Below are 22,624 nucleotides of genomic sequence, written 5' to 3'. Positions count from 1 at the left end.
AGACGAGGGGAGACGGACAGCACCCCCCCAGACATCCGCTCAGTCTTGTTGTGCATTGTGTGAAATTGTGTCAGTCAGTGAGTCGGTTGGTCGTCGGTTGGTGGTTGGGTGTGAGGCTACGTGAATGAAACAAGGGCTCTCTTCAATCTTCACGATGGGTTTTACTGTACAGTAGTGCTGCCAAAAGTTGTCTGTACGTAGCTGCCACCACCCGCTGTAAAGCACTAGGTATGTGCATGCGTGTGTTGGGGGTCAAAGGGCAAAGGTTAAAGGGGTGGGGCGGGTCTGAGACAAGGTCTAGTGGGGGCGGGGAGTGGGGGGGGGGAGGATGGGGGAACAGCAAAGGTACTGTAGTAGTGTCACAAGTCACATGATTTCACAATGGCGCTGGACCACACTTCCGGGTCATCCTCGCTCCGCCGAGACTGACTTCCTGTTTCGGCAGCCATCTTTGTCATTGAACTCCTGCTTCACCTGCATCTCATTCTGGAATGGAGGGCCACCCATCCCCAGTCTCACCCAGGGGCAGCGGTTTCTAACGTGACAGTGAGACATTCCTGTGTGTGTGTGTGTGTGTGTGTGTGTGCTTGCATCCATATGTGTGTTTGTGTGTGTGTGGGTAAATGTGTGTGTTTCCATCCTCATGTCTTTGCATCGACATGTGTGTGTGTGTGTTGAAACCTATTTACCATCTGCAGTAGGTCACCCTCTGTGCCTTACACTGTACAGGAGAATGTCTGTCTCACCTTTGAAGGCACACACGCTGCAGGAAGGTCTTCACAACATTTCCATCATCGTCCGTCACACTGTAACCATCTCCAGCCCTCGCTCTCCCCCCTGCTTCCCAGCCACAGTTTCACCCTCTCTGTGGTTGATTGGTCGTGGCTGGGAGAGGGGGATAGGGATGGAGGGGTAGGGGATTGTTGTGTCGAGTCTTTTTGTCATCGCCCTATCTCATTCTGTGTTCATGACTTCTGTAAAACTCCTTGTACATCTTTCTCCTTCCATAAATTTTCTGAAACAACTGCTCTGTCCATCTCTTGTCTTCAGTCACAGTCTGATTCTCTGTAACATTTCTTCTCTCTCTTTCTCTCTTTCAGACTCTCTCTTCCTCTCTCTGTCTCTCTATCTCTTTTTATCTCACTCTCTCCGGTTCACTTCCTATCTTTAATCTGTCTCAATGTGGCTCTCAAAATTCAGTCTCACTCAGTCACATGTTCATGTCATTCTAGTCATGATCAGTAGAGGGTGAAAGTGAGCTTCAGTAGAATGCTGTCAAACCATACACAGCACAGATGTTTGTTAAAAAGTTGATGCGCTTTGCAACTTCTTCCTCCATGATGAACTATAAAAGCAGATGCATATGATTTAAGTGTGTGTATGTGTGTCTGTGTGTGAGTGTGTGGTGGCCGATGTCAATGTCCAACACACACTCACACTCACACACACACTTCAACTAAGCGATGCCCAAGCAATGTGAAGAGTCTTTCACTGTCACCATGGAAACCCTCCAGTGCCTCTTTCCCTCTTCATTCTCCATTTGTCACTCATCTGATCCCAGAGCAGCTTTCAGACACGCCTCCTGGCCATGCTTACGAGGGTGGAAGCAGGGAAAACTGACTCTGGATCAGCTTCATCATCCATGCAGAAACCCATATCCATGCAGATAGAGTTCAACAGCGGCACCAAACTAGTGTCACTGCAGAAAACCATACAGGAGTCATTTAGCAAGTAAAAAAAAAAATATATGAACCAATAGACATTCATGGCAATTTAATAAAAAAAGAGAAGTATTTAATAACAGATTTGCATGTGCAATGTGCATGCCACTATATGGGTTACTAAGTCAAACTTCAGGAATAAAAAAGAACATAATGGAAAAAAAAGTATATATATATATATATATATATGTATAAATATATATAGATAGATGTTTTTAAGAGCGATGTGTTCCTTTTTTCTTCTATTTTTAAAAACAACAAATGTTTAAAAAAAAAACCTTGACCAAAAAAAAAAAAAAAGGACAAAAAATTGAAATGACTTTGGTGATGAAATCAAAGAATGTTTGTTTGTTAATTAACTGAGAAACTGCTGATGAAGAGAGAAAGAAACACATGACATGACAAAAAAAAGAGAGAGGGAACTTCACTTTTCCTCGGAAGAAAAGAAAAACAATACTAAGAGCTGCCTGAATCTGGTGTTGCTACCCGTTTGTTCTGGCTATAAAATCCCTCTCTCCCTCCCTCTCTCTCTGTCTCTCTATCCCTCTGTTATTTCTACCAGTGCATTTTGTAATTCCAAACAGAACTCTTCCTGAAAACCCTGAATAAAACCAGATAGAATGCATTCTACCTATGTTCTGTGTCCTTCGTTCTTTTGACAAACACAAGCACTCACACACACACACACGCACACACACACAAACTCTCTCACACACACACACACGCCTGCAGTACACTTGTGAATACATTTCTCCTTTCTCCCTGTTACTGTAAGAATATCCACAAGGTCAGACACATTTATTTTACTCATTCTTCCTTTCTCTACCTCTATGATCTTCATCCACACAAACAAGCTTTGATTTGTGTGCACTTAAGCGCACACATTTACATGCGCACACACAAACGCACACCACTCTTTTTGCAGTGTGAAAAGCAACCCTTCTCCGCCTAGCAACACCCGTCCTCCTTCCTGTGTTCTTACGTTTTATTGACATCCTTCACGTACCTACTTTCCCCCTTCCCCCCTTCCCCTTCTCTCTCTCTCTCTCTCTCTCTCTCTCTCTCTCTCTCTCTCTGTCTCTCTCTCTCTCTTCCTCTGTTTTCCCTCTCTCTCTCGCTCCTCCCTCTCTTCCTCTTCCTCTCTCTCCCTCTCTTCCTCTCTTCCTTTGTTTTCCCTCTCTCTCTCGCTCCCTCCCTCTCACCCTCTCCCTCTAATCGCCTCTCTCTCTCTCTCTCTCTCTCTCTCTCTCTCTCTCTCTCTCTCTCTCTCTCTCCCTCTCTCTCTTCCTCTCTCTCTCCCTCTTCCTCTGTTTTCCCTCTCTCTCTCGCTCCCTCCCTCTCTTCCTCTCCCTCTCCCTATTCCTCTCTCTCTCACACTTCCTCTCTCTCTTCCTCTCTCTCTCTCTCTCTCCCTCTCTCTGTCTCTTCCTCTCTCCCTCTCTCTCTTCTCCTCCCCCCATCCTCTGTAACAGTCTTGAGAACACGTACGGGCTGTTAGGGAAGGTGGAGGTCTATTTCTAGTGAGCATTTATAATGTAGTATGTGACAGCATATCATATTTTTGTGCAGTGCAATATATTGCAGTGTATTCATCCTTAGTATCGTGGAATTGCACTGCATCTGTATATATATCTGATAAAATACTGTTTGAAAGAACACATTTCATATATGCTGTAAACATATATTATTTGTTCTAGTGTTTCCTATCGGTTTCTTCTCTCCATCTTTCATGATCTCTTCTCTTCCTCCTCCATCCCTCTCTCTTCTGCACCCTCTTTCTATCTATAGATGGATTTTGTCATCCCAGTCTATTTCCTTCAACCCTCCTCCCTCTGTCTCTATCATACACACACACACACATACCCAGATGTGAGATTTCTGCCCTGCAGCAGCCAAGTCTTAAAATAGACTCCTCCTACGCATTCCATGGCTGCATCACTTCCTGTTGCCCTCCCTCCTTCTCGCTGCCCCACCTCTCTCGCCCCACCACCCCCACCCCTCCCCCTTCTCCCTCTCCCACTCTCTTTTCTTCCGGTCTGCCTCAGTGCCCCCTCATCAGCACACAGTCATTAAGCTAACCCCACACACACACACACACTCAACAGCAACCACACACACACACACACTCAACAGCAAACACACACACTCAAATACACAAAATCTCAAATAAACACGCACTTAACTACAAACACACACATTTGCCAACACTCATCCAACTCACGCACACTCACAACAGACACACACACACATACTCATTCTCGTCTGTAAACACACACACACACACTCTCATACTGTTTCTGTTGCTCCTTCCGTCATTTACAGAAGCAAGTCGTCATGGTGATGGAAGTGCCTTCAATGTCTCACACATGCACATTACATCTCTAAATCACAAACAGACACTCTGAAGCTTAAACAACAGGATACACTGCACTTCCCCCCTGGTTCCCTTTCCTGTCTATCACACACACACACACACACACACACACACACACACCATGCCTGCCTCTGACATAAACTCAATACTAGCTTCCTTTTTATGCCATACATAGATTGAATTACATGCCTGCATTAGTGCACACACACACACACTTCATGATGGATCACAAGCCAGGTCTGTTCTTATTATAGCCCTGCATGGTTGTTAGGCATTGCGTCACTGTCAGCAGCTCAGACACCACACACACACATACGCACTCACACACACACACACACACATACGCACTCACACACACACACACACACATACGCACTCACACACACACACATACGCACTCACACACACACACACACATACGCACTCACACACACAATCCCCTGAATTTCAAACAGCAGGAAGACATCTTGGTATGTGATCATGGTCCGTCTATAAACCAACAGGGCAGCCTGGAGAAAAATGTGAACGGAAATGTGTGATCATAACCTCCTTTAGAGTCGGTGCTGACACATAATGTGTGTGTGTGTGTGTGTGTGTGTGTGTGTGTGTGTGTGTGTGAGTAATCAGCAGTACTAAAAACAAAGGGGTTGTAACATTAGTTTGATGATGACTGATCATGACTCTTGACGTGACAAGCCCTTAGACAAGTCAGGAGTTGTTGTGTTTTCGTATACCTTTTATCACTCATATTTGACCAATTTGTCATTTTTTGTTACTCTGGGAACAGGGACGAAAGGAAGTGAATCATGACTTGATCATAACCCGCATAGGGCGGTTTAACGACTGGAAGGGCGCTCTAGGCGCCAGCTAAACTCACGTTATAAGCACCGGTTTAACGGAAACCAGCCAAACTGGCTCTGTAACGTATTCCTTTCTCCGTAGCTAATAGGGAATTGTTGCCTAACACATAAGCTAATAGCTTGTTATCGATCCACTGGTGACCAACTGTCACTGACGCAATGTTTTGGCGTATTTAGGCTACTATGCACTTTGTGAAAGTGAGACTGAATTATAAGCCAAGACAACGGTATCGATTTAATATGTTTATTACCAAACATCCCACTGTTGACGTCGTAAAAAAATATATAAAAAGCAGCTTTTCAATTGGAGGTAATTATGAAAAAAAAGAATGTTGTTTCACAGTTTAAAATGTTCCGAAATCAGAAACACAAAACATATCACAAATAAAGTTCATTCTCAGGCGTAGATAGTAACATCAAATAAATCTTCATTTCCGTAGTCTACACCTCTCTTCTTTTTCGTTGTGTTGAGCACCATTTCGGGGCCTGTTGGTCTGCAGCTGGCGTGAAGTAGGGCAGTCCCTCTTTCCACATTGATTGATCAAAGTCCACAAGTTCAGAAGAGAGTGTGTGTGCGTGTCTGTGTTATGGGGGAGGGGAACTTGTCGCCTCTGTTGTGGTTGTAAGTTCTCAGCGTGGACACAGGAAATTCCCCGAAGTCCGTGGTGTGTGTGCCCGTATTGACCATACAGGGCCCGGACACAACTGTTATCGCTATGTCTTCTCTGAGTCACTTCACACACACTCCCGCGTGCATGTGTCAGCTCTTCTCACTTCTTCTTTCGCCGCAATTTTAGCAGAACTTTTTTTTCTGACTCATCTCCCAGAAACTCTCAAAGTGTCTCTCCACTTCCTCAAACTTTCCAACACAGTTCTGTGGTGCGCGCGTGTGGGCCGTTTGGGCGGTCGCCGTGTTTCCCCGTGCACAGTCGCTGTTTCGTCGAGGTCGACAGTGTAGCCTACGGCCGCTCGAGATATCGCACCCTGCCCCCGGTAATCCCATTGTCTCGGGATCTCCTATGTAGGTCACTTGCCCGACCTGTCCGGTGCACAAAGGGATTTAGAACTGTCCCGTATTTAAATATCACGTAAACACTGCCCGTTCGAGGCACGTCTCTCCACCCGTTAGAACGCGGCAATGACCCGATTCATGGTGAGGTTGGCCAGGCTACCCATAGCACTACAGCAGTTCATGCGGCCGCTCCGGAGCGCCACGGCAAGTCTCTCCTCCCCCAGCTCGAGTCTCGCCCTCTTGCTTGGAAGGAAGTCGGGCGTGACGGATGCCTTGCCCCGGCGTTTCCTGGAATGTCGGTCAGGGCTCACGGGGCTTCGGTTCTCTTTGTCTGCTCCCGTTTTCTTCCCACGCAATTGTCCGGCCTTACACGCGGGCTCAGGGGTGCTCTGTGGCTCCGGGGTTGGGGTCAAGGGCGACTCGGTTGACTCGGTTTGGGAAACAACCTCGGCTTGATCTACCCCGGTAACACTGGTCTCCATAGGTTCCACCGTGGCCGGTTGAGCTGCTGCGGCATACTGCTCCTCCTTCTCCTTGGCGAGGCAGGCCGAGTGGTAGATGTCCCGGGCGGATCTCATGACCATGGAGAGCAGCAGGCTCCGGTGGAGTCTCATTCCTCCGCGCTGGGACCGGGACGCGTAGAGCTTGCTGATAGAGACAGCCATGATCCTCTTTGCTTCGGTATTCACGTCCATTGTACTTTTACTTTGCGTAATTACGCACAATTGGCACTTTAACAATTATTTCCAAACTACACGCTTTATAGCCTATAGATCGAAAATCTTACGACAGTATTTTGGTTTCAAAAATGTTTAAGATAGGCTACTTCTTTTTAAAACTTTGAGATTCTTCTCAACCAGTCACCAGTTGTACACAGTTCTGAGAGCTAGTGAGTAGAAGGGCGGTGTTATATTTCCCCTATGACGTAACAAGGGCTTCATTCCTTTGAGTGACTGACAAACACGCCCCGCCCAGTCCCCGGAGCTAAGCAGCAATGGACCATATGGCTGTCTACCTACCTACACAGTCTGACTAAGATTCAGATAATAGTATTTAGAAAACCCTGGTCTTTTATGTGGTTTTTCTTTGGTGGTTTTAGAGGTGCACCTTAAACTCCAAAAAATACCAGTTAGGTAAAAAGGACGACATTGTATTCAAGTCAGATTCAATCGTAGATATAGGATATCAGGTTGCATGGCATTGTTTAGTGTTTTGATTGTTAAGAGCCATTTTGAATAAAATTACTGGCAAGTTTCCAACTAAAATTAGCATGCTTTCATTTTATGAGCCTACGATGTAGCCTATTATTCTCTGATATAACCTATGTATTTATTTTTATAATGGAATGTATGCAGCATGATGTTTTGATATCAAAAACTTCTCGGTGTTTACAATCGGTTAAATCCCGGTTAGCAATTCAAAGAATTGCGTAGGTGGCCAAAATGTCTTCGGTTTCCAGGGAGTTTCTGTTTGTGCTCTCACTCGCTCACTCACTCACTCACTCACTCTCGCTCTCTCTTTACTCCAACGTCACTCTCAACTCCATATATGGCTTATCCGGCGACTTCCCCTGAGGACGCGCAGTGGAAAAGCCATGACGTGAACGCGCAACCGCAGCTCACTTCCCCCCTCTGCCCCAACCTGCGCCCGGAGGCAGCGGCGGTGTCGTCACAAAAGCTCCATATATGGGACTGTCACCGGTCCAAAGCCACCTTCGGGGCTTCGTAGCGGGGACACGAGTTACTAGGCAGCGGCTACGATTGAGGTCAGGCGCCAGCTGCCAGTCTTCCTGCTAAATGATAAGAGGTCGCGGTCTATTCATAGCGACCAGAAACACCTCACCACTCCATGACTCAGGAGAGACACTAAGCAGCAGCATACACTGTCTGTGTCTCCCCGTTCACTCCATTGTCATGCCCACACGTTCAATTTGTATTTCAAGTTGTTCGGGTAGGCATTGTGCGTTTGGTTTAGCCGAGGCTACTGCTATTTTAATCGCCTACCTTTTCATCAATCAATGTCACATGGTGACTCACAAGTACAGGACCATTTTTTTAACATTTTTTTTTTTACAAAGTACAACTATATTTATCTCACTGAACATTGCTCAGCGTTGAAGAGGAATTATAATATCAAGTTATATAAAGATGCTCGACGTTAAAAATAAAACATGGTTTTGAATCGTTATGTGTCAACGTTTGGGCTGTATCAAGCATGTGTAAATCCGACGTTAGGGCTTGACGCACAAGTAGTCAGTTTAATTGGCCTACACTCACACATAAGTGGCATAAAACTGTGTGAGATGGATGAGCGATATGTGTGGGTATGTGATGGTCTATAGATTTCCTCAGGGTGGGGGGTGGAGCAGAGCAAAGCCGGCAGGAAGTGGGAGGGGGTCCGGGAAAAAAGGAAGGAAGGAAGGGGGGAGGGGACAGGAAGGAAACAAGGAAGGGTGAGCCAGAACTGGAGGAAGGGTGTAGGAGGGATTGAACACGAGGAAGGGACAGGGAGGGCAATAACCCTATTGACCCAGGGAAGAGAAGGATGAACAAAATAGAAGAAGAGGGGTAGAGGGGCGGGTGAGAAAAAAGACGGATGGATATAGTTACATTGAGGCGGGAAAGAAAGGCGTTACGAGGCAGAAGGGGTGTAATGTGCAGATATGGGACGGAGAGAAAAGACGGAATGGGAGAAAGAAAAGAAAAAAGCGGGAAAAGAGAAATTCATCCTTGTTGTTGCATATCCAGCAGTGACGTCACCATGTCTCCGTTCCTCATAAACACATGCAGTAGGCTACCGTAAGATAACAATATTACACTGCCATGAATTGTTGAATTGTACAGATAAAAATAGAATAGCAGTAGGTATTCCCCTTTCAGCTTCACATTATCAATGTGGAAACATTCTGAAACAGTAGTCTCATTCTAGAAACACCGGAGCAAAAATAACCTTGACGTCTCTACAGAAAATGAAATATAAAATATGCACAAGTGTTAAGCTTTAACGAAGACGCATCTAACAAGCCTAATTGGCCTATATGACTTTATTTGTTGACCACAGATAGCCTATCCTACATTGTAATGAAGGTTGAAGCTTGCATAGATAATTACATTATCTTGTTTAAGAGACTATTTAGACTGCACACGTGTGACGATATGAAAGATTGAATTTGAATAGCAAAACAACACACACAATTTCAGCGGTCAGTCAAAACCTAAGTTGTTTACATTCACGACATTCACGACGTTTTTTTCTGAGTCCTTCCGCTGTCCGTCATACAATGTGTGCGTAATGCGCATGCGTGGGGTTTAGAGTTGAAGGAACCAACATGTCGCTGGAAGACCCGTTCTTCGTAGTGAAAGGGTAAGAACAGATTTTTAATGAAGTGTCAACCGATACATGACTGCCTACTGCAAAGAACAAATAGCACGCATACCAGTTTGGACCTTTTTGTTTTATAGCGCGGTGTTTAGAAGTTATCGCCTGGTCTCTTGCAAGCTAACGTGGCTAACTGGGTAGCTAGCGTAGCTGAAGAGCTAGCATTGAATGCTACAGGTAGGCTAGTGTGTTAGTAAGTTGGTACAGTGGCTTCCCAGGACGGCTGGCTTCACACTGATGTGTTGCTGGAGTCCATCTCCGTCATTCCAAACATTCCGTACCTTTTTATCCCTGATAGTTTTCTTGGCATTGGCTGTTAGGGAGTTGACGGAGAGTTGTGAATTTGAGGAAGGGTGTGATGTGTATCTAGCGAGCTAGCTGGCAACACCGATTTTCTTTGACTTTGTTTGGGTCATGTGCGGGCTGAGACTGTGTTGCGTGTCAACTTGTCATGTCAACTTAACAAGAAAGCTAACTAGCCTTCTGCATGGTCTTAGCAGTACCAGGTTCATGCTGGTTGTAAAATAACTTAAGCTCTTGTCTGACAGTCTGCTCAAGCTCTCGGTTTAACTCGTGACAATCATCTGAAGTCCGGGATGGTATATCCCCCCCCCCCCATAAATTATAGATAATTATACAATGACGTTTAGGCGTTGAGCACATTGGTACTTGTAGCAGCATGTCATTTTAGAAATCTTAAATAAAACACATCGTTTTGGTATTGGAGTGAAGTAGGTGTGCGCGTGAAGACCATGTAGGGTCTGTGAGACTTGTGCACTGCGCATGCGTGCGTGGGTGCAAACCCCCAAAATGTGTAATGCTCGTGTGTGTGTTCAGGGAGGTGCAGAAGGCCCTGTCTCGTGCACGAGGGCTGTATGAGAGGTGGGAGGAGCTTCTGCAGGAGGGAACGCAGGTGAGCGCTCGCACAGGTGTGTGTGTGTGTGTGTGTTAGAGAGACTACAAAGAAAGGGAGTGAGACTGTACATGGGAGAGAGTAAGCGTGTGTGTGTGAGGCAACAAGAAGAATACAGTAATAGTATAGGTGAGTGACTAATAATAGTGAGTGAGTGAGTGAGTGTGACAGACAGAGAGAGTGGGAGAGAGACACAGAGACACAGAGAGCGAGCGAACAGGGTACTGATGTGTGTATTCTCCAGGTGAGTAAAGATGAGCTGGACTGGAGCACCAATGAGCTGAGGAATTGTCTGAGGGCCATAGACTGGGACCTGGAGGACCTGCATGAAACCATCAGTATCCTGCCAACACACGCACACAAACAGACACCTCTCTCTGTCTCTCTGTCGCTTTTTCTCTCTCTCTCTCACACAAAGATACAGACACCTCTCTCTCTCTCTCTCTCTCTCTCTCTCTCTCTATGTCTGTGTCTGTGTCTCTGTCTCTTTCTCTCTGTCTGTCTCTGTCGACAGTCTCTCTCTCTCTCTCTCTCTCTCTCTCTCTCTCTCTCTCTCTCTCTCTCTCTCTCTCTCTCTCTCTCTCTCTCTCTCTCTCTCTCTCTCTCTCTTTCTCTCTTTCTCTCTCTCTGTCACACACACACACACACACATCTGAGACATCCTCTCATGATCCAGCAGTGTGTTTGGGCCTTGACTCTGCCCCCCCCAGGCATTGTGGAGTCCAACCCTGGCAAGTTCAAACTGGGAGACAATGAGCTGCAGGAGAGGAGAGACTTTGTGGAGAGGACGAGGCACGCTGTACAGGTGTGTGAACGTGCGTGTGTTGTGTGAGAGAGAGAGACATGGTGAAACAGAGTGAGGGGTGTAACCTGTTCTCTATTCATGGCAGGAGATGAAGGAACAGCTCACCAGTCCCTCTGTTGTGGCCCAGGCTGAGAAGAAAAACAGACAGGTACACACACACACACACACACACACACACCCCAGGCACGCATGTGCATAGACGGATTGGATCTCCTCGACTGTTTCTCACACACGCACACCTGTCTGTGTGTCTGTTGCCTGTCTGTCTGTGTGTGTGTCTGTCTGTGTGTCTGTCTGTCTGTCTGTCTGTCTGTCTGTCCGTCTGTCTGTGTGTCTGTGGCCTGTCTGTCTGTCCGTCTGTCTGTGTGTCTGTGGCCTGTCTGTCTGTCTGTCTGCCCCTCCCCCCTGCAGGCTCTGCTGGGGGAGGTGTCTGGGCAGGACCAGTCCACCGGGCTGGAGGCTCACCTGGTGTCTGCTAACTCCAGATACATCCAGGATCAACAGGAGCAGCAGCAGGTAGGAGAGGATGGAGGGAGGGAGGCTGAGGGAAGGGAGGAAGATAGGAGGGTGGAATGAGACTGAAAGAGGATACAATGAGAACAGAGGGGAAGCCAACTGTTGGGAAGGGTGAAAACATGCTGTGTGTGTGTGTGTAGCTGATCGTGCAGGACCAAGATGAGCAGCTGGAGCTGGTGTCCGGCAGTATCCGGGTCCTGAAGGACATGTCTGGACGCATCGGAGACGAGCTGGACGAACAGGCTGTGTGAGTGGAGGGAGCACACACACACACACACACACACACACACACACACACACACACACAGGCAGTGTGAGTGTGGAGGGAGCACACACACACACACACAGGCAGTGTGAGTGTGGAGGGAGCACACACACACACACACACACAGGCAGTGTGAGTGTGGAGGGAGCACACACACACTCACACGCGCACGCACACACAGCTAACCGCCTGACTTGCTCCTGACAACATTGCTTTGTTATGTACCCACGACTAGATACTGAGCTTAAGTTTGGACTTAAAGAGGGAGACAGGGAGGTAGAGAGAGAGAGAGTGTGTGTGTGTGTTGTGTCCTTGGAGTCCACTCCTGCTTCTTGTAGGCACATTCTCTGTCTGCTCTAGGTAGCAGTTGAGGCATGCAGCTTTGGTTTGTATCCGGTAGCCATAACAACCAGCCACAAGAACGTTTTTGTGTGTGTGTGTTTGTGTTTCCTGCATGTAAGAACCAGGTTCATGGACAGCTATCTAAAGGTGTGGGGTGGGTGTGGAACATGTCTGAATGCTGTGTTGTTCCTGTAAACCTGTGTGTGTGTGTGTGTGTGTGTGTGTGTGTGTGTGCTTGCTAGCACAGTCATGTCACGTGTCTCTACTGTTTGATAAAATAAGTATGGGTTAGGTTACACTGTGCTGCTGGAAGGAGTGTAAGTAAGTAAGACTTTATTGATATAGCACATTTCATACAAGAATTGTAGTTCAAGGTGCTTTACATAAAATCAATACAAACAATAAAAACAACAAAACAAGTGATAAAAGTAAAAAAATATATATATATATTTAAAAGGACCTTAAAGTCAATTCTGAAGGTAACAGGGAGCCAGTGTAAAGTAGCTAGGACAGGACTAATGTGTTCTCTCCTTTTAGTTTTGGTTTATAATCTAGCTAGTGTGTTGCTCTGTGTGTGAGTGTTCTCCCACATGGCAGAGGCTTCTTCCTGTACTGTGTGTGTGTGTTTCCTGACGTGTGTCTCTCTCTTCAGCATGCTGGGAGAGTTTGGTGATGAGATGGACCAGACAGGATCCAGGATGGACTCAGTCCTCAAGAAGATGGAGAAGGTCTCCCACATGACCAGCAGTGAGTGCACGCACACACACACACACACACACACACACACACACACACACTGCCCCATATCTGAATGCCCTATAACTGGGGGTCGGTCTCTCTCTGTCTCTCTCTCTCTCTCTCTCTCTCTCTCTCTCTGTCTCTGTATCTCTCTCTCTATCTCTCTCTGTCTCTGTCTCTGTCTCCGTCTCTCTCCGTCTCTCTCCGTCTCTCTCTGTCTCTCTCTGTCTCTCTCTCTGTCTCTGTCTCTCTCTGTGTGTCCAGGCAGGAGGCAGTGGTGTGCGATAGGTGTGCTGGTGGTTATTATGGTCGTCGTCCTCATCCTGTTCTTCGCCCTCTGATGGACGACGGTCTCCTCCAAACGCGCCCACTTCCACCCCCCACCCCCCCTCTCCCTCCTGGGATCGAGGGAGCCCCCCCCCCCACACACACACACACACAGAAGAAGGGACGGACAGATGGGGGGGGGGGGGAAGACGCCGCTCCTCCTAACTCTTTCTTTCGGCTTCCTCCTCCTTCCGGCGCTTCCCAGTCTGAATGCTCTGTCTTTAGTCTCCCTCCCTCCGTCTCTCCCCCTCTCTCTCTCCCTCTCCCCCCTCTCTTTCTCTCCCTCCCCTCTCTCCCTCCCCTCTCTCCCTCCCCTCTCTCCCCCCTCTTTTTCTCTCTCTCTCTCTCTCTCTCTCTCTCTCTCTCTCTCTCTCTCTCTCTCTCTCTCTCCCCCTCTCTCTCTCTCTCCCCCTCTCTCTCTCTCTCCCTCCCCTCTCTCCCTCCCCTCTCTCCCCCCTCTTTTTCTCTCTCTCTCTCTCTCTCTCTCTCTCTCCCCCTCTCTCTCTCTCTCCCCCTCTCTCTCTCTCTCGCCCTGTGTCATCTCCCCATCACGTGTATCAGCACAGCTTCTCCACAGGAGAGGACAACATCACAGCTCCATGGTTTTATACTGTATGTAGGCGTACAGACCGCTGGTCTAGTGAAACGTCAAGAAAGAAGGGAGGGAGGGAAGGAGGGAAGGAGGGAGGGAGGACTGTGTATAAAGGAATATGGAGGGAGGGGAGTCAATGTTGCCTTATCTATTTTTATACGTCTGTAATATTCCCCTGTGCAGTAAAGTAAAGTGTGCCTACACCTGAGCATGGTGGTACCGGCTCTCTAAGACCTGATCCAGGATCAGCTAGTGTTCACCCCCAAGTAATGGGTGGAGAGGAGGGATGGCAAGGAAAGAACTGGCCCCAGACCAGGACCCTGGGTTCCAGATGCATTCGTCAGTCGTCGACATCATTTAAGGTGCGTCTGATCACCTCAGGACTTTTAGCTTCCTTCAGTTCACCACAGGCGATACAGGACGGGGGGACAGGACGAGCGAAACAAATATCCCTCATCCCCCAGTCATTTGACAGTATTGGAATATTTCTTACCAGTGTGTGTGTGTGTGTGTGTGTGTGTGTGTGTGTGTGTGTGTATAGCAAGTTCCGAGTTACCTCGTGGAAATGTCATCCTTCCGAGAATGGGTTAGTCAGGAGGAAGAAAAAAAGCTTTATGAGAAGGAAGAAGGAAATTGTTGCTGGGCAGGTTATAATAGCACAGCTGGCTCATCTCTCGCTCTTTCGCCATCAAGTGGACAGTGGAGGTACCTTCCATTTCATATCAATGTTGGGTAACTTGCATAAAGACACTAGAAACTATGTATTAAATATATTTTGTGGCCTGAGCTCACATAATGATAACGTGTAAATACTGTGCGTGTAATGTAAAAGTTTTCTTTTCATTCGGTTGCTGTTTTGCTCACTTGCTCTTTTCAGGACTGTTTTGCAGTAAGCGGCTGATGTCATGGTGTCACAGAACCCCAGTCTGCTCCCCTATTGGTGGGTTTTGTAAGGACCTCTCAGGATTGGCTGGCAGTCCGGCCCAGTCCCAATACTTTGCAGATGTTTACTTCCTCTCATCCAATCAGTCAAAATAGTCACGGGCCATTTGTGATAATGACCTTGAGTGTATTTAGCGACAATGGACGAATACTTAGTTAGTATTTGGAGGTACTCTGGACAGTGTTGGAACGTGGCTGGATTGAGATGGGAGGGGTTAGCAGTCAGGGGCCTGGTGCCATTTCTTCTGTGCCAACGGTCAGTGTTTGTCCAGATGTTGGAAATGACTGTGTTTGGTGTCATCATCCACTACTGTCTTGGGCAACAACTGAACATGAATGTAGGGTCAATATCTTCCTGTCTCCCTTCTATCTCTGCAACTTTCAGATGTGTGTACCACCTTGTCATCACGTGTAAACGATGTGAACACGGTTTTATAACCCAGACATGCCCAGATGGAAGCAGTTTTCCCATTGGGTCAATAGTGACGAGTCCAAACGGCGCAAACTCCTTCCACCTGGACAGCCCCGGTGGACGAAACACACATACCTTCCCACGTGTTACCTCTGACGAGCTCTAAGCCTTCACGTTGATTTGCTTTCTAACCAAAACTCCAGATGCGTGGGGTCATTTCTACAACTTTAAAGATTTGTAAGTCCCTCCAAATGATGTGTAGATGCTCCACCTACTTAGAGGCTGAGGTGTACCTGGAGCGGCAGCTGGTGGAGTCACCTGTCTTCAGGTCGCCCAGCTGAGGAAACGCTCCTTAGGAAGTGAGGCCTTTTCCAACCAGACCCGCCTGTCAAAATCTGCCCTTATTTTTGTAACGTGTCATTGTGTTAATACTGTCGATGATAAATGTCTTTATTGTATGATTCTAAAGGAAAATATACAGTTATTCTTAAATAAAGCATTATATGCTTTTAAAACAGTTTTGCGTTTTATTTATTTGATTGTATCTCACTAATTTCTCACATGACCAAAAGGAAAAACACTCAAGACCATATTGTACATTTTTGTTACAAACCTTTTATTAAGATATTCCGGGGTTTTTTCCTCCTCTTTTTTTCTTCCTTAAATCCAACTCCTTTGTCTCTTGTTTTTCTTTACAGTAGTTAATGTGCAATTATCTTTTACTATTGGGTCACAGTTAGGAATTCACAAAGTTATTGGCACTTAGAACACAGGGAGAAAACACTGGCATGTACAAGGGGGGGGGGGGGGGGGGGGGGGGGAGGGGGGCACGGCAGGGTCAAGTGAGGTCTTGGGGGGTGTAATGTTTGACATCAGTAGACTCATTGGGAGGTTTATTCCAAAAAAAGCTGTATTTGTATTTTCCTTTTTTTTTTTGGTGTGTTTTTTGTGTGTTTATATATTTATATTTTTTTAAACTCTTCTGCTGTTTCCCTGTCTGGGTTATTTCATATTTATCATAATAATGATGATAGTAATACCTCATGCTGCAAGAGAGAGTGCACGTCTAACAATCAAACTCCGATAGTGCTTCTATGTATAATGTACAGTTTATATATTTATATATTTATAGTTGGGAAAGAAAAAAAAGAAACTGATTTCCGCCCAAACGACACCAGAGACCGAAAAAAATATATAAAAAGGTAAGTCATTCACGGTTGCTATGGTTATATGGAAGCCCCCACACCACCCCCACCCCCACCCCATCATCTCTTGTATCTGAGGTAAGACTGTCTTAACTTTTACTCTCATAGCTGGAGCTCACATAGGCCTCACCCTAGAACTTAGAACCTAGAACTTCCAAAAGAAAAAAGACTTGAGATAACTTCAACAGTTCGTCATTGAAGGTTCCGGACTAGGATATACCTCGGTTACAGGAACCCACCTTCAGATAATAAAAAAAACGGCTTCTGAAGACTGTTTATAGGTCGTCTTCCGTGTGTGTAAGCCTGCGTGGCCCTGAGGGTCCCCCAGACTGAGTCGACAGCAGGCAGGCAGGTACTGAGGTTATGGCTGAGAGCACTGGAGGTAACTGGTAGTTCTCACTGCATCTTAACACACTAGGTGCACTGCGGTGTAAGCACCGTGTGTGTGTGTGTGTGTGTGTGCGCAGATGTCTGTATGTGTGAGTGTGCACACGTCTGTACATGTGTGTGTCTCTGGTGTGTGGGGCGGTAGAGCAGAGCGGTAGCCTAGCAGTAGTAGAGATATCTGAGTGGAGCAGAGCAGAGGTCTGTCCGGAGGGGACAGAGCAGAACAGGAAACACACACGTGTCGGGGGGGGGGGGATGTAGAGAGCGGTGGACAGGAGATAGCGATGGATGGATGCACCTCTTGGAAGAAAGAACACCCAAATAAAAAAACTTTTTTGTCTTTTTCTCAGATATCCATCGCTGTTGTCTCCACAGAAGCGCCCCCTCCTCCCCTTCCCAACACCCTCCCTACATGGTATGAAGGTACACACAGCATTTACAGTACAGATTATCAGGTCCCTTTGCAGGATTTAAAAGGAAACACTCCTCTCTTTCTCTCTCTCCTTCACCCCAACAACGAGCATCCCACCCTCACCTCTCCCCCACCCTTGCCCCACCCCTCCACCCTTCAAAGGAGAGATGCACACGCACCTCTCCCAGTTCCTGCCTGGTTAGGAGGAGGGGAGGGGGGGGGGGGGAGTTTGCGGGCACATCATCATCAACAACAACAACAAACGCCAAATCAATAAAATAAAAAAAGTTAAACAGTAAAAAGGAATAATAGTACAAAACAAAATAGATCAAACCAGTAACAAAAGAAATGAGCAACAACAACAACAAGAACAACAACAAAAACCAACTCATTTCATACAAAATTTAAATGTAAAGTCGTTCTCCGTTGCAAAAACAAAACAGAACCCGACCCCTTGCTGACTCATCGTGCTCTGGACCAGGAAGTGACGAGAGAGCGTGCTCAGAAGGTGCCAAGGCTCTGGCTCGCTGTCTCATTGGACGACGGGCACTCACCCAAAGGTGCTTTGATTATTCCACCCTCCCTCTGGTCCACTTCCTGGTCGGAGACAAGATGGCGTCAGGCGGGGGGATTCAACAGACAAGACAGATGGATGGATATGTCGAAGCACAACCAACAGCGTTCTTTCCTCAGGGCCTAGGAGTGCCACTTATTTCGATAAGCCAACAAAAATATTTGGCTTTTTAAATGGAATTTTCACACGATCTAACTCATTACAGCAGTACAACATTATTCTGTCTTTAGGAATGTGAGGAAAATGTGACTTTTGAATATCAGATATAGGCTACTAAACATAGCCAAAGATTGTCTGTTGTTTACTTGTGGTGCAAAACTGGTGCTATACTGCTCTCTGTTGGTGAGACACTGCGATGGTGCAGTTCCACCCCCAGCCACCAAGTGTCTCAGCGCTGCAGCATGAGTAACACCAGTTTGCCCCTCATGACACCTGCATCTACAGGGCCAAGCGTCCGTATCTGAACAGAATTTGCGGGAACGGCGTACACGCCATAGTTCAATACGTGAAAGGTAACTCCTAGCAAAGGAATATACTTCAAGACGTGAAGGCAAGACAGTTTGCCCGAAAACAAGGTGCTTCTCCTGACAGACGTTGTGGTGTTGCAGTTCAATTCCATCCAGCTGTCCATCCCTCAACCCCCTCAAATAGTACAAGTAATCTAACCTGGTCTACAGCAACACCCCCCCCCCCCCCCCTTCCACCTTCCTCCTCAGTTCAGCACTTCAGTCATGCACAATCACAATGCAAAAATACGTCTCTTCTCTCTCTCTAAACTATGATACAGTTTCCTTGTTTCTCAATTTTGTACACAAAAGACTTGGCAACGTCTAGTTAACATGTTAATGTGGAATTAGTAGTAGAGTCTCTTCTTTTAAAACAACTTCTACAGGATCTACAGTACAATAAAAAAAATATCTACAGACCAAAATAAAAACAAAACGACATAATCAAGCCCCAAAATGTTTAAAAATAACGATAATAATAAAAAAAAGGTTGATAGTCTCGGAAATGTCTACAAAGCTCTTCTACAAAAACAATCTTCTAGAATCAAATGTTTTTTTGTTGTTTTTTTTTTTTACCCCTCATTTGTGGACCCTTTGGGATCAACGGCGTCCGTGTGCTCGGCAAGCGTGATCGCGTCACCCTCGTCTTCGTCTCTTTTCTCCCGCTCAAATCTCCCTCCCCCCCCCCCCTCTCCCGTCTTTCTCAGTAGCACTGTGCTCCTCGCTCGCCCCCCTCTCCCGTCTTTCTCAGTAGCACTGTGCTCCTCGCTCGCCCCCCTCTCCCGTCTTTCTCAGTAGCACTGTGCTCCTCGCTCGCCCTACTCTCTCACGAGTCCAGACAGACAAACATTCAACACGCGGACGGCCATGTCGGGAGAGAACAGGCGTCCGTCTAAACTGCAGCCAATCGCAGGCGACCGCCAGGACCTTGACCCCCCCCCCCCCCCCCGACACCGTGTTGAGAGAAGAGGCCTCTCCTGCCCACTCTGGTCTGCAGGTCAGGGGTCAGGTAGGACTCAAGGCACAACCCTCCTGTTCAAAAGGTCAAAGTCTCCACAAGCACTAACGACCAGACAGCCATCTTTATGGGCATGGGGTAGAGTAACGGAGATCTTCCTATCCACGCAACTGTCTCTCTCTCTCTCCCTCCCTCCTCTCTTTCTTTGTCAAGATTAGCTGCAACACCTCATCTCTTCAGACTCAAACAGAATCACTCCTTCCCTCCTCCCCCCGTTCCCTATATCTGTCCCCCCCCCCCCCCTCAAGTCTACAAACGCTTTCCACAAATGTCAGTTGGGACAACAGTGTAGTCTACATTTAAATCATTACGATTGGATGGGTCCCTTGTGTCTGCGACATAGTGATTGGTCGACCTGACAAAGCCAGGGGGAAAATCAATATTATAATCATCATCATCATCATCATCACCGTTAGGTACGGTTTCAAAAAGGTGCAGAAAACACAGACATCTTACAGTCTCCTTTGGGAGGGGCATAGGCAAATTCTCTCTCTTGCGCACGCACACACACACGCATAATCATGTGCAGTCATAAGCAAGCAGGCAGAAAGCACTTGCGTGTCACATACACACAGATTGAAATGTGGTGTCATATGCACACACACGTGACTCACACACACACACACACACACTCATAATCATACAGATCACAAGCCAACTCATGCAGCAGTCCAATCCTTTGTTAAACACACACACACACATACACACACACACACACACACACACAGCCCTTCTCATGGCTAGGTCTGGGCAGCCATTTGCAGAGATTTCGGTCATGAAGTGAAAATTCAATTGTGGCAGAAGTGAGACGGCTAAATCTCATCTAGACTGCGAGGGTTTGATGGTTTGTTTGCGGAAGGCAGCGACTTCCCCCCCCCAGCTGTGTGTGTGTGTGTGTGTGTGTGTGTGAGAGAGAGTCTGTCAGCCGTGAAGCTTCAGAACTGTGCAGATGTGTGTGTGCGCTCTGGGTGTGTTGCTCTGCAGAAGACTGTGTCACTGTGTGTGTGTGTGTGTGCGTCTCCCCTCCGTGCTTGCGTCTGCACTGGATGTCTCTCTCACTGAGTCAGACAAAAACAAACAGAAGCCTCTCATCCCTACCTCCGCACACACCACCCACTCTCTCTCACACACACACACAAACACACACACACACACATTGCAGTGCACCCAAACCACCCACTCTCTCTGACAGACCTGCGCAGTAGGCAGTCAGATCCAGACACAGGCACGTATGCAGACCATAGAACCAGACGCACATTCTCCCAGCACACACACACACACACACGCTGCCCGCCACACACACACACACGCACACACTTCTCGCCTCTCGTCCAAAGCTCTTCGCATGAAGGGACAAGACATTAACACGCATGACTCCGTAAATGGCAAGGGAGGGGAACACACACTGCACACACACACACACACTGCTCACACACACACGCATGCATTCACACTGATGCATCCAGGCGTCCCATACCCCCTCTCCCTCTCCTCTTGGGGAGAATGTCCTCCACCCCACTCTCACTCTCTCTCCCTCCTTCCCTCTCCCTCTCTCCCTCCTTCCCTCTCCCACTCTCCCTCCTTCCCTCTCCCTCTCTCCCTCCTTCCCTCTCTCTCCCTCTCCCTCCTTCCCTCTCTCTCCCTCTCCCTCCTTCCCTCTCAGGCACAGACCCTTTCCTTTCTTCCTTCCTTTAAGGCAGCGTTGAAACAAACACATACAAAATACAAAAATAAAATAACAAATGTGCAAATGTCTCTCTCTCTCTCTCTCTCTCTCTTCAGTGAGAAAACTTGGTGGCCTCTCAAAAGGATTGTACCACATGGGTCAAAAATAGAGGGGGGAGTACATCTCCCCCTACCCCCAGGGCCTAATGAGCCAGTCCACTCTGGTCAGGTGCTCTCTTTGACAACATAGCCTTTCATATCAAAAAAACCAAATACCTTGATATTATTAACAACAAGCAACAACAACAACTAAAAAGAAACAATCGATTTTCTTCCCAAGGTCAGGCGTCCAAGTGCAGGTTAGCACTGGCCTAGACAGGGTGGGTTTTCTAAGATCAACCAGTTATTTTGGTTGGTGGGGAGGCTGGGGGGGGGGTGGGGCTCTCGTGTGTGTCACATGTCCGTGTGAGTGAGTGGGTTTGTTTATGAGTTTCCAATGCTACGCGTGTGCTCAGTGTGTGTGTTTTAGTGAGGGGCGTTTGTATGTGATGTCTGTCATCCTAGCCCAAACACAGTCAAGGCAGACCACCTCAGACATGAGGCAGAGCTGCCCCCGTCATCATAACAAACAATCCTCGTGTCTACCAGCCCTGGCTACTGGGTGCACTTGATTTACTTCTCTCAGCACACCAAAGCCCATGCAAACAGCCCGCAAAGTAAACTCTGTTGAGGTAAATCAAACTCACCTTTCAGTCTATATATAGACCTGACCAGGAGTCTATAGCTCCATGTGCATCTGCACTGTTATTCTGGGTGCAACCGAGTGTGTGAGTGTGTGCGTGCGTATGACTACATACACACAGACACACACACACATACACACACACACACACAGACACTGAAGGAAGAATGGGGCGGCCAAGCGTGTGAGAACCCTCCTGTCTGGTATCTCTCTCTCTCTCTCTGTTGCGGAACATGTGACACACAGACAAACACATTGAGAGTGTGCATGTGCGGTACAGACAGCTACATCAAGGCACTGCTGCACGCCAAGCGACTGCTGCACGCCAAGCGACTATACGTGCAGATAGTGTGCTCCTCCGGGGCACTTCAGCTGAGCTTGTGTCCATGGCGATGAATAGCCCCCCCCCCCCCCTTCCTACACGCACACAGACTCCTTGACAAGACCAGAAACAAAATGGCGCCTCGCTACACAAGCACCCTCCAATCCCGGACAATAAACGGAGATGCAGTTTCAGAAGCTTTTAGACTGAAACATGTGTGGGGGTGGGTGGGGGTGGGGGGGGTCACGACACACCGAGCCCTCTGCCTCTGGGAGTCCCGCTGAGGGGAGGGGGGGGGGGCCTAAGGAGAAATGGCTAATTTGAGTGGAGGAAAACAAAAGAAAGAAACATGAAAAGCACTCATGTTTAGAAGCTTGGGGGGGGGGGGGGGGGGGGGGGGGTATAAACTCGTACCTATATGCAGGATAAAGCATTCTCCCCTCCCCCTCCCCTCCCCTTCCCCCCCTCCCCTTAGAAGCCCCCTTGACGGTGACGTGCCGTGTACCTGGTCAACATGAGGACCTCCTGGGACTGTTTAGAAGCAGGCTAGACACACACACACACTCAGAGCAGGCTGACTCTAGATCCCCACCCCC

General features: G+C 47.6%; 2 protein-coding genes and 1 long non-coding RNA gene across 4 annotated transcripts; 2 read left to right on the top strand and 1 right to left on the bottom strand.

Moving 5' to 3' along the window:
* Positions 1-5,185: 5,185 nt before the first annotated feature.
* On the bottom strand, positions 5,186-6,858 carry ier2b (immediate early response 2b). The gene has a single exon (XM_084684778.1). The coding sequence runs from the start codon at positions 6,660-6,662 to the stop codon at positions 6,081-6,083; it is 582 nt and encodes a 193-aa protein (XP_084540904.1). The 5' UTR covers positions 6,663-6,858; the 3' UTR covers positions 5,186-6,080.
* A 1,642-nt stretch (positions 6,859-8,500) lies between these two features.
* On the top strand, positions 8,501-13,594 carry stx10 (syntaxin 10). 2 transcript variants are annotated; one of them, XM_084684775.1, is made up of 9 exons: positions 8,501-8,765; positions 10,183-10,258; positions 10,503-10,596; positions 10,969-11,063; positions 11,149-11,211; positions 11,475-11,579; positions 11,720-11,826; positions 12,839-12,933; positions 13,189-13,594. In XM_084684775.1, exons 1-9 carry the CDS (start codon positions 8,563-8,565, stop codon positions 13,263-13,265), a joined length of 915 nt encoding a protein of 304 aa, XP_084540901.1. In that variant the 5' UTR covers positions 8,501-8,562; the 3' UTR covers positions 13,266-13,594. The 2 variants fall into 2 exon arrangements, with proteins under 2 accessions (XP_084540901.1, XP_084540902.1); XM_084684776.1 differs by lacking the exon at positions 8,501-8,765 and adding an exon at positions 8,838-9,330 and having other exon boundaries at positions 13,189-13,591.
* A 120-nt stretch (positions 13,595-13,714) lies between these two features.
* Positions 13,715-15,712, top strand: LOC146237505 (uncharacterized). The gene is made up of 4 exons (XR_014740495.1): positions 13,715-14,205; positions 14,385-14,548; positions 14,721-14,783; positions 15,171-15,712. It is a non-coding gene; the product is annotated as an uncharacterized LOC146237505 (long non-coding RNA).
* The last annotated feature ends 6,912 nt before the right edge of the window (positions 15,713-22,624 follow it).

The sequence above is a fragment of the Hypomesus nipponensis genome, chromosome 21 (assembly GCF_054491055.1).
Source record: "Hypomesus nipponensis isolate SF chromosome 21, ASM5449105v1, whole genome shotgun sequence".
Taxonomy (NCBI): domain Eukaryota; kingdom Metazoa; phylum Chordata; class Actinopteri; order Osmeriformes; family Osmeridae; genus Hypomesus; species Hypomesus nipponensis.
Note: the sequence above shows the minus strand (reverse complement) of the source record. Positions and strands in the feature narration are given on the sequence as shown.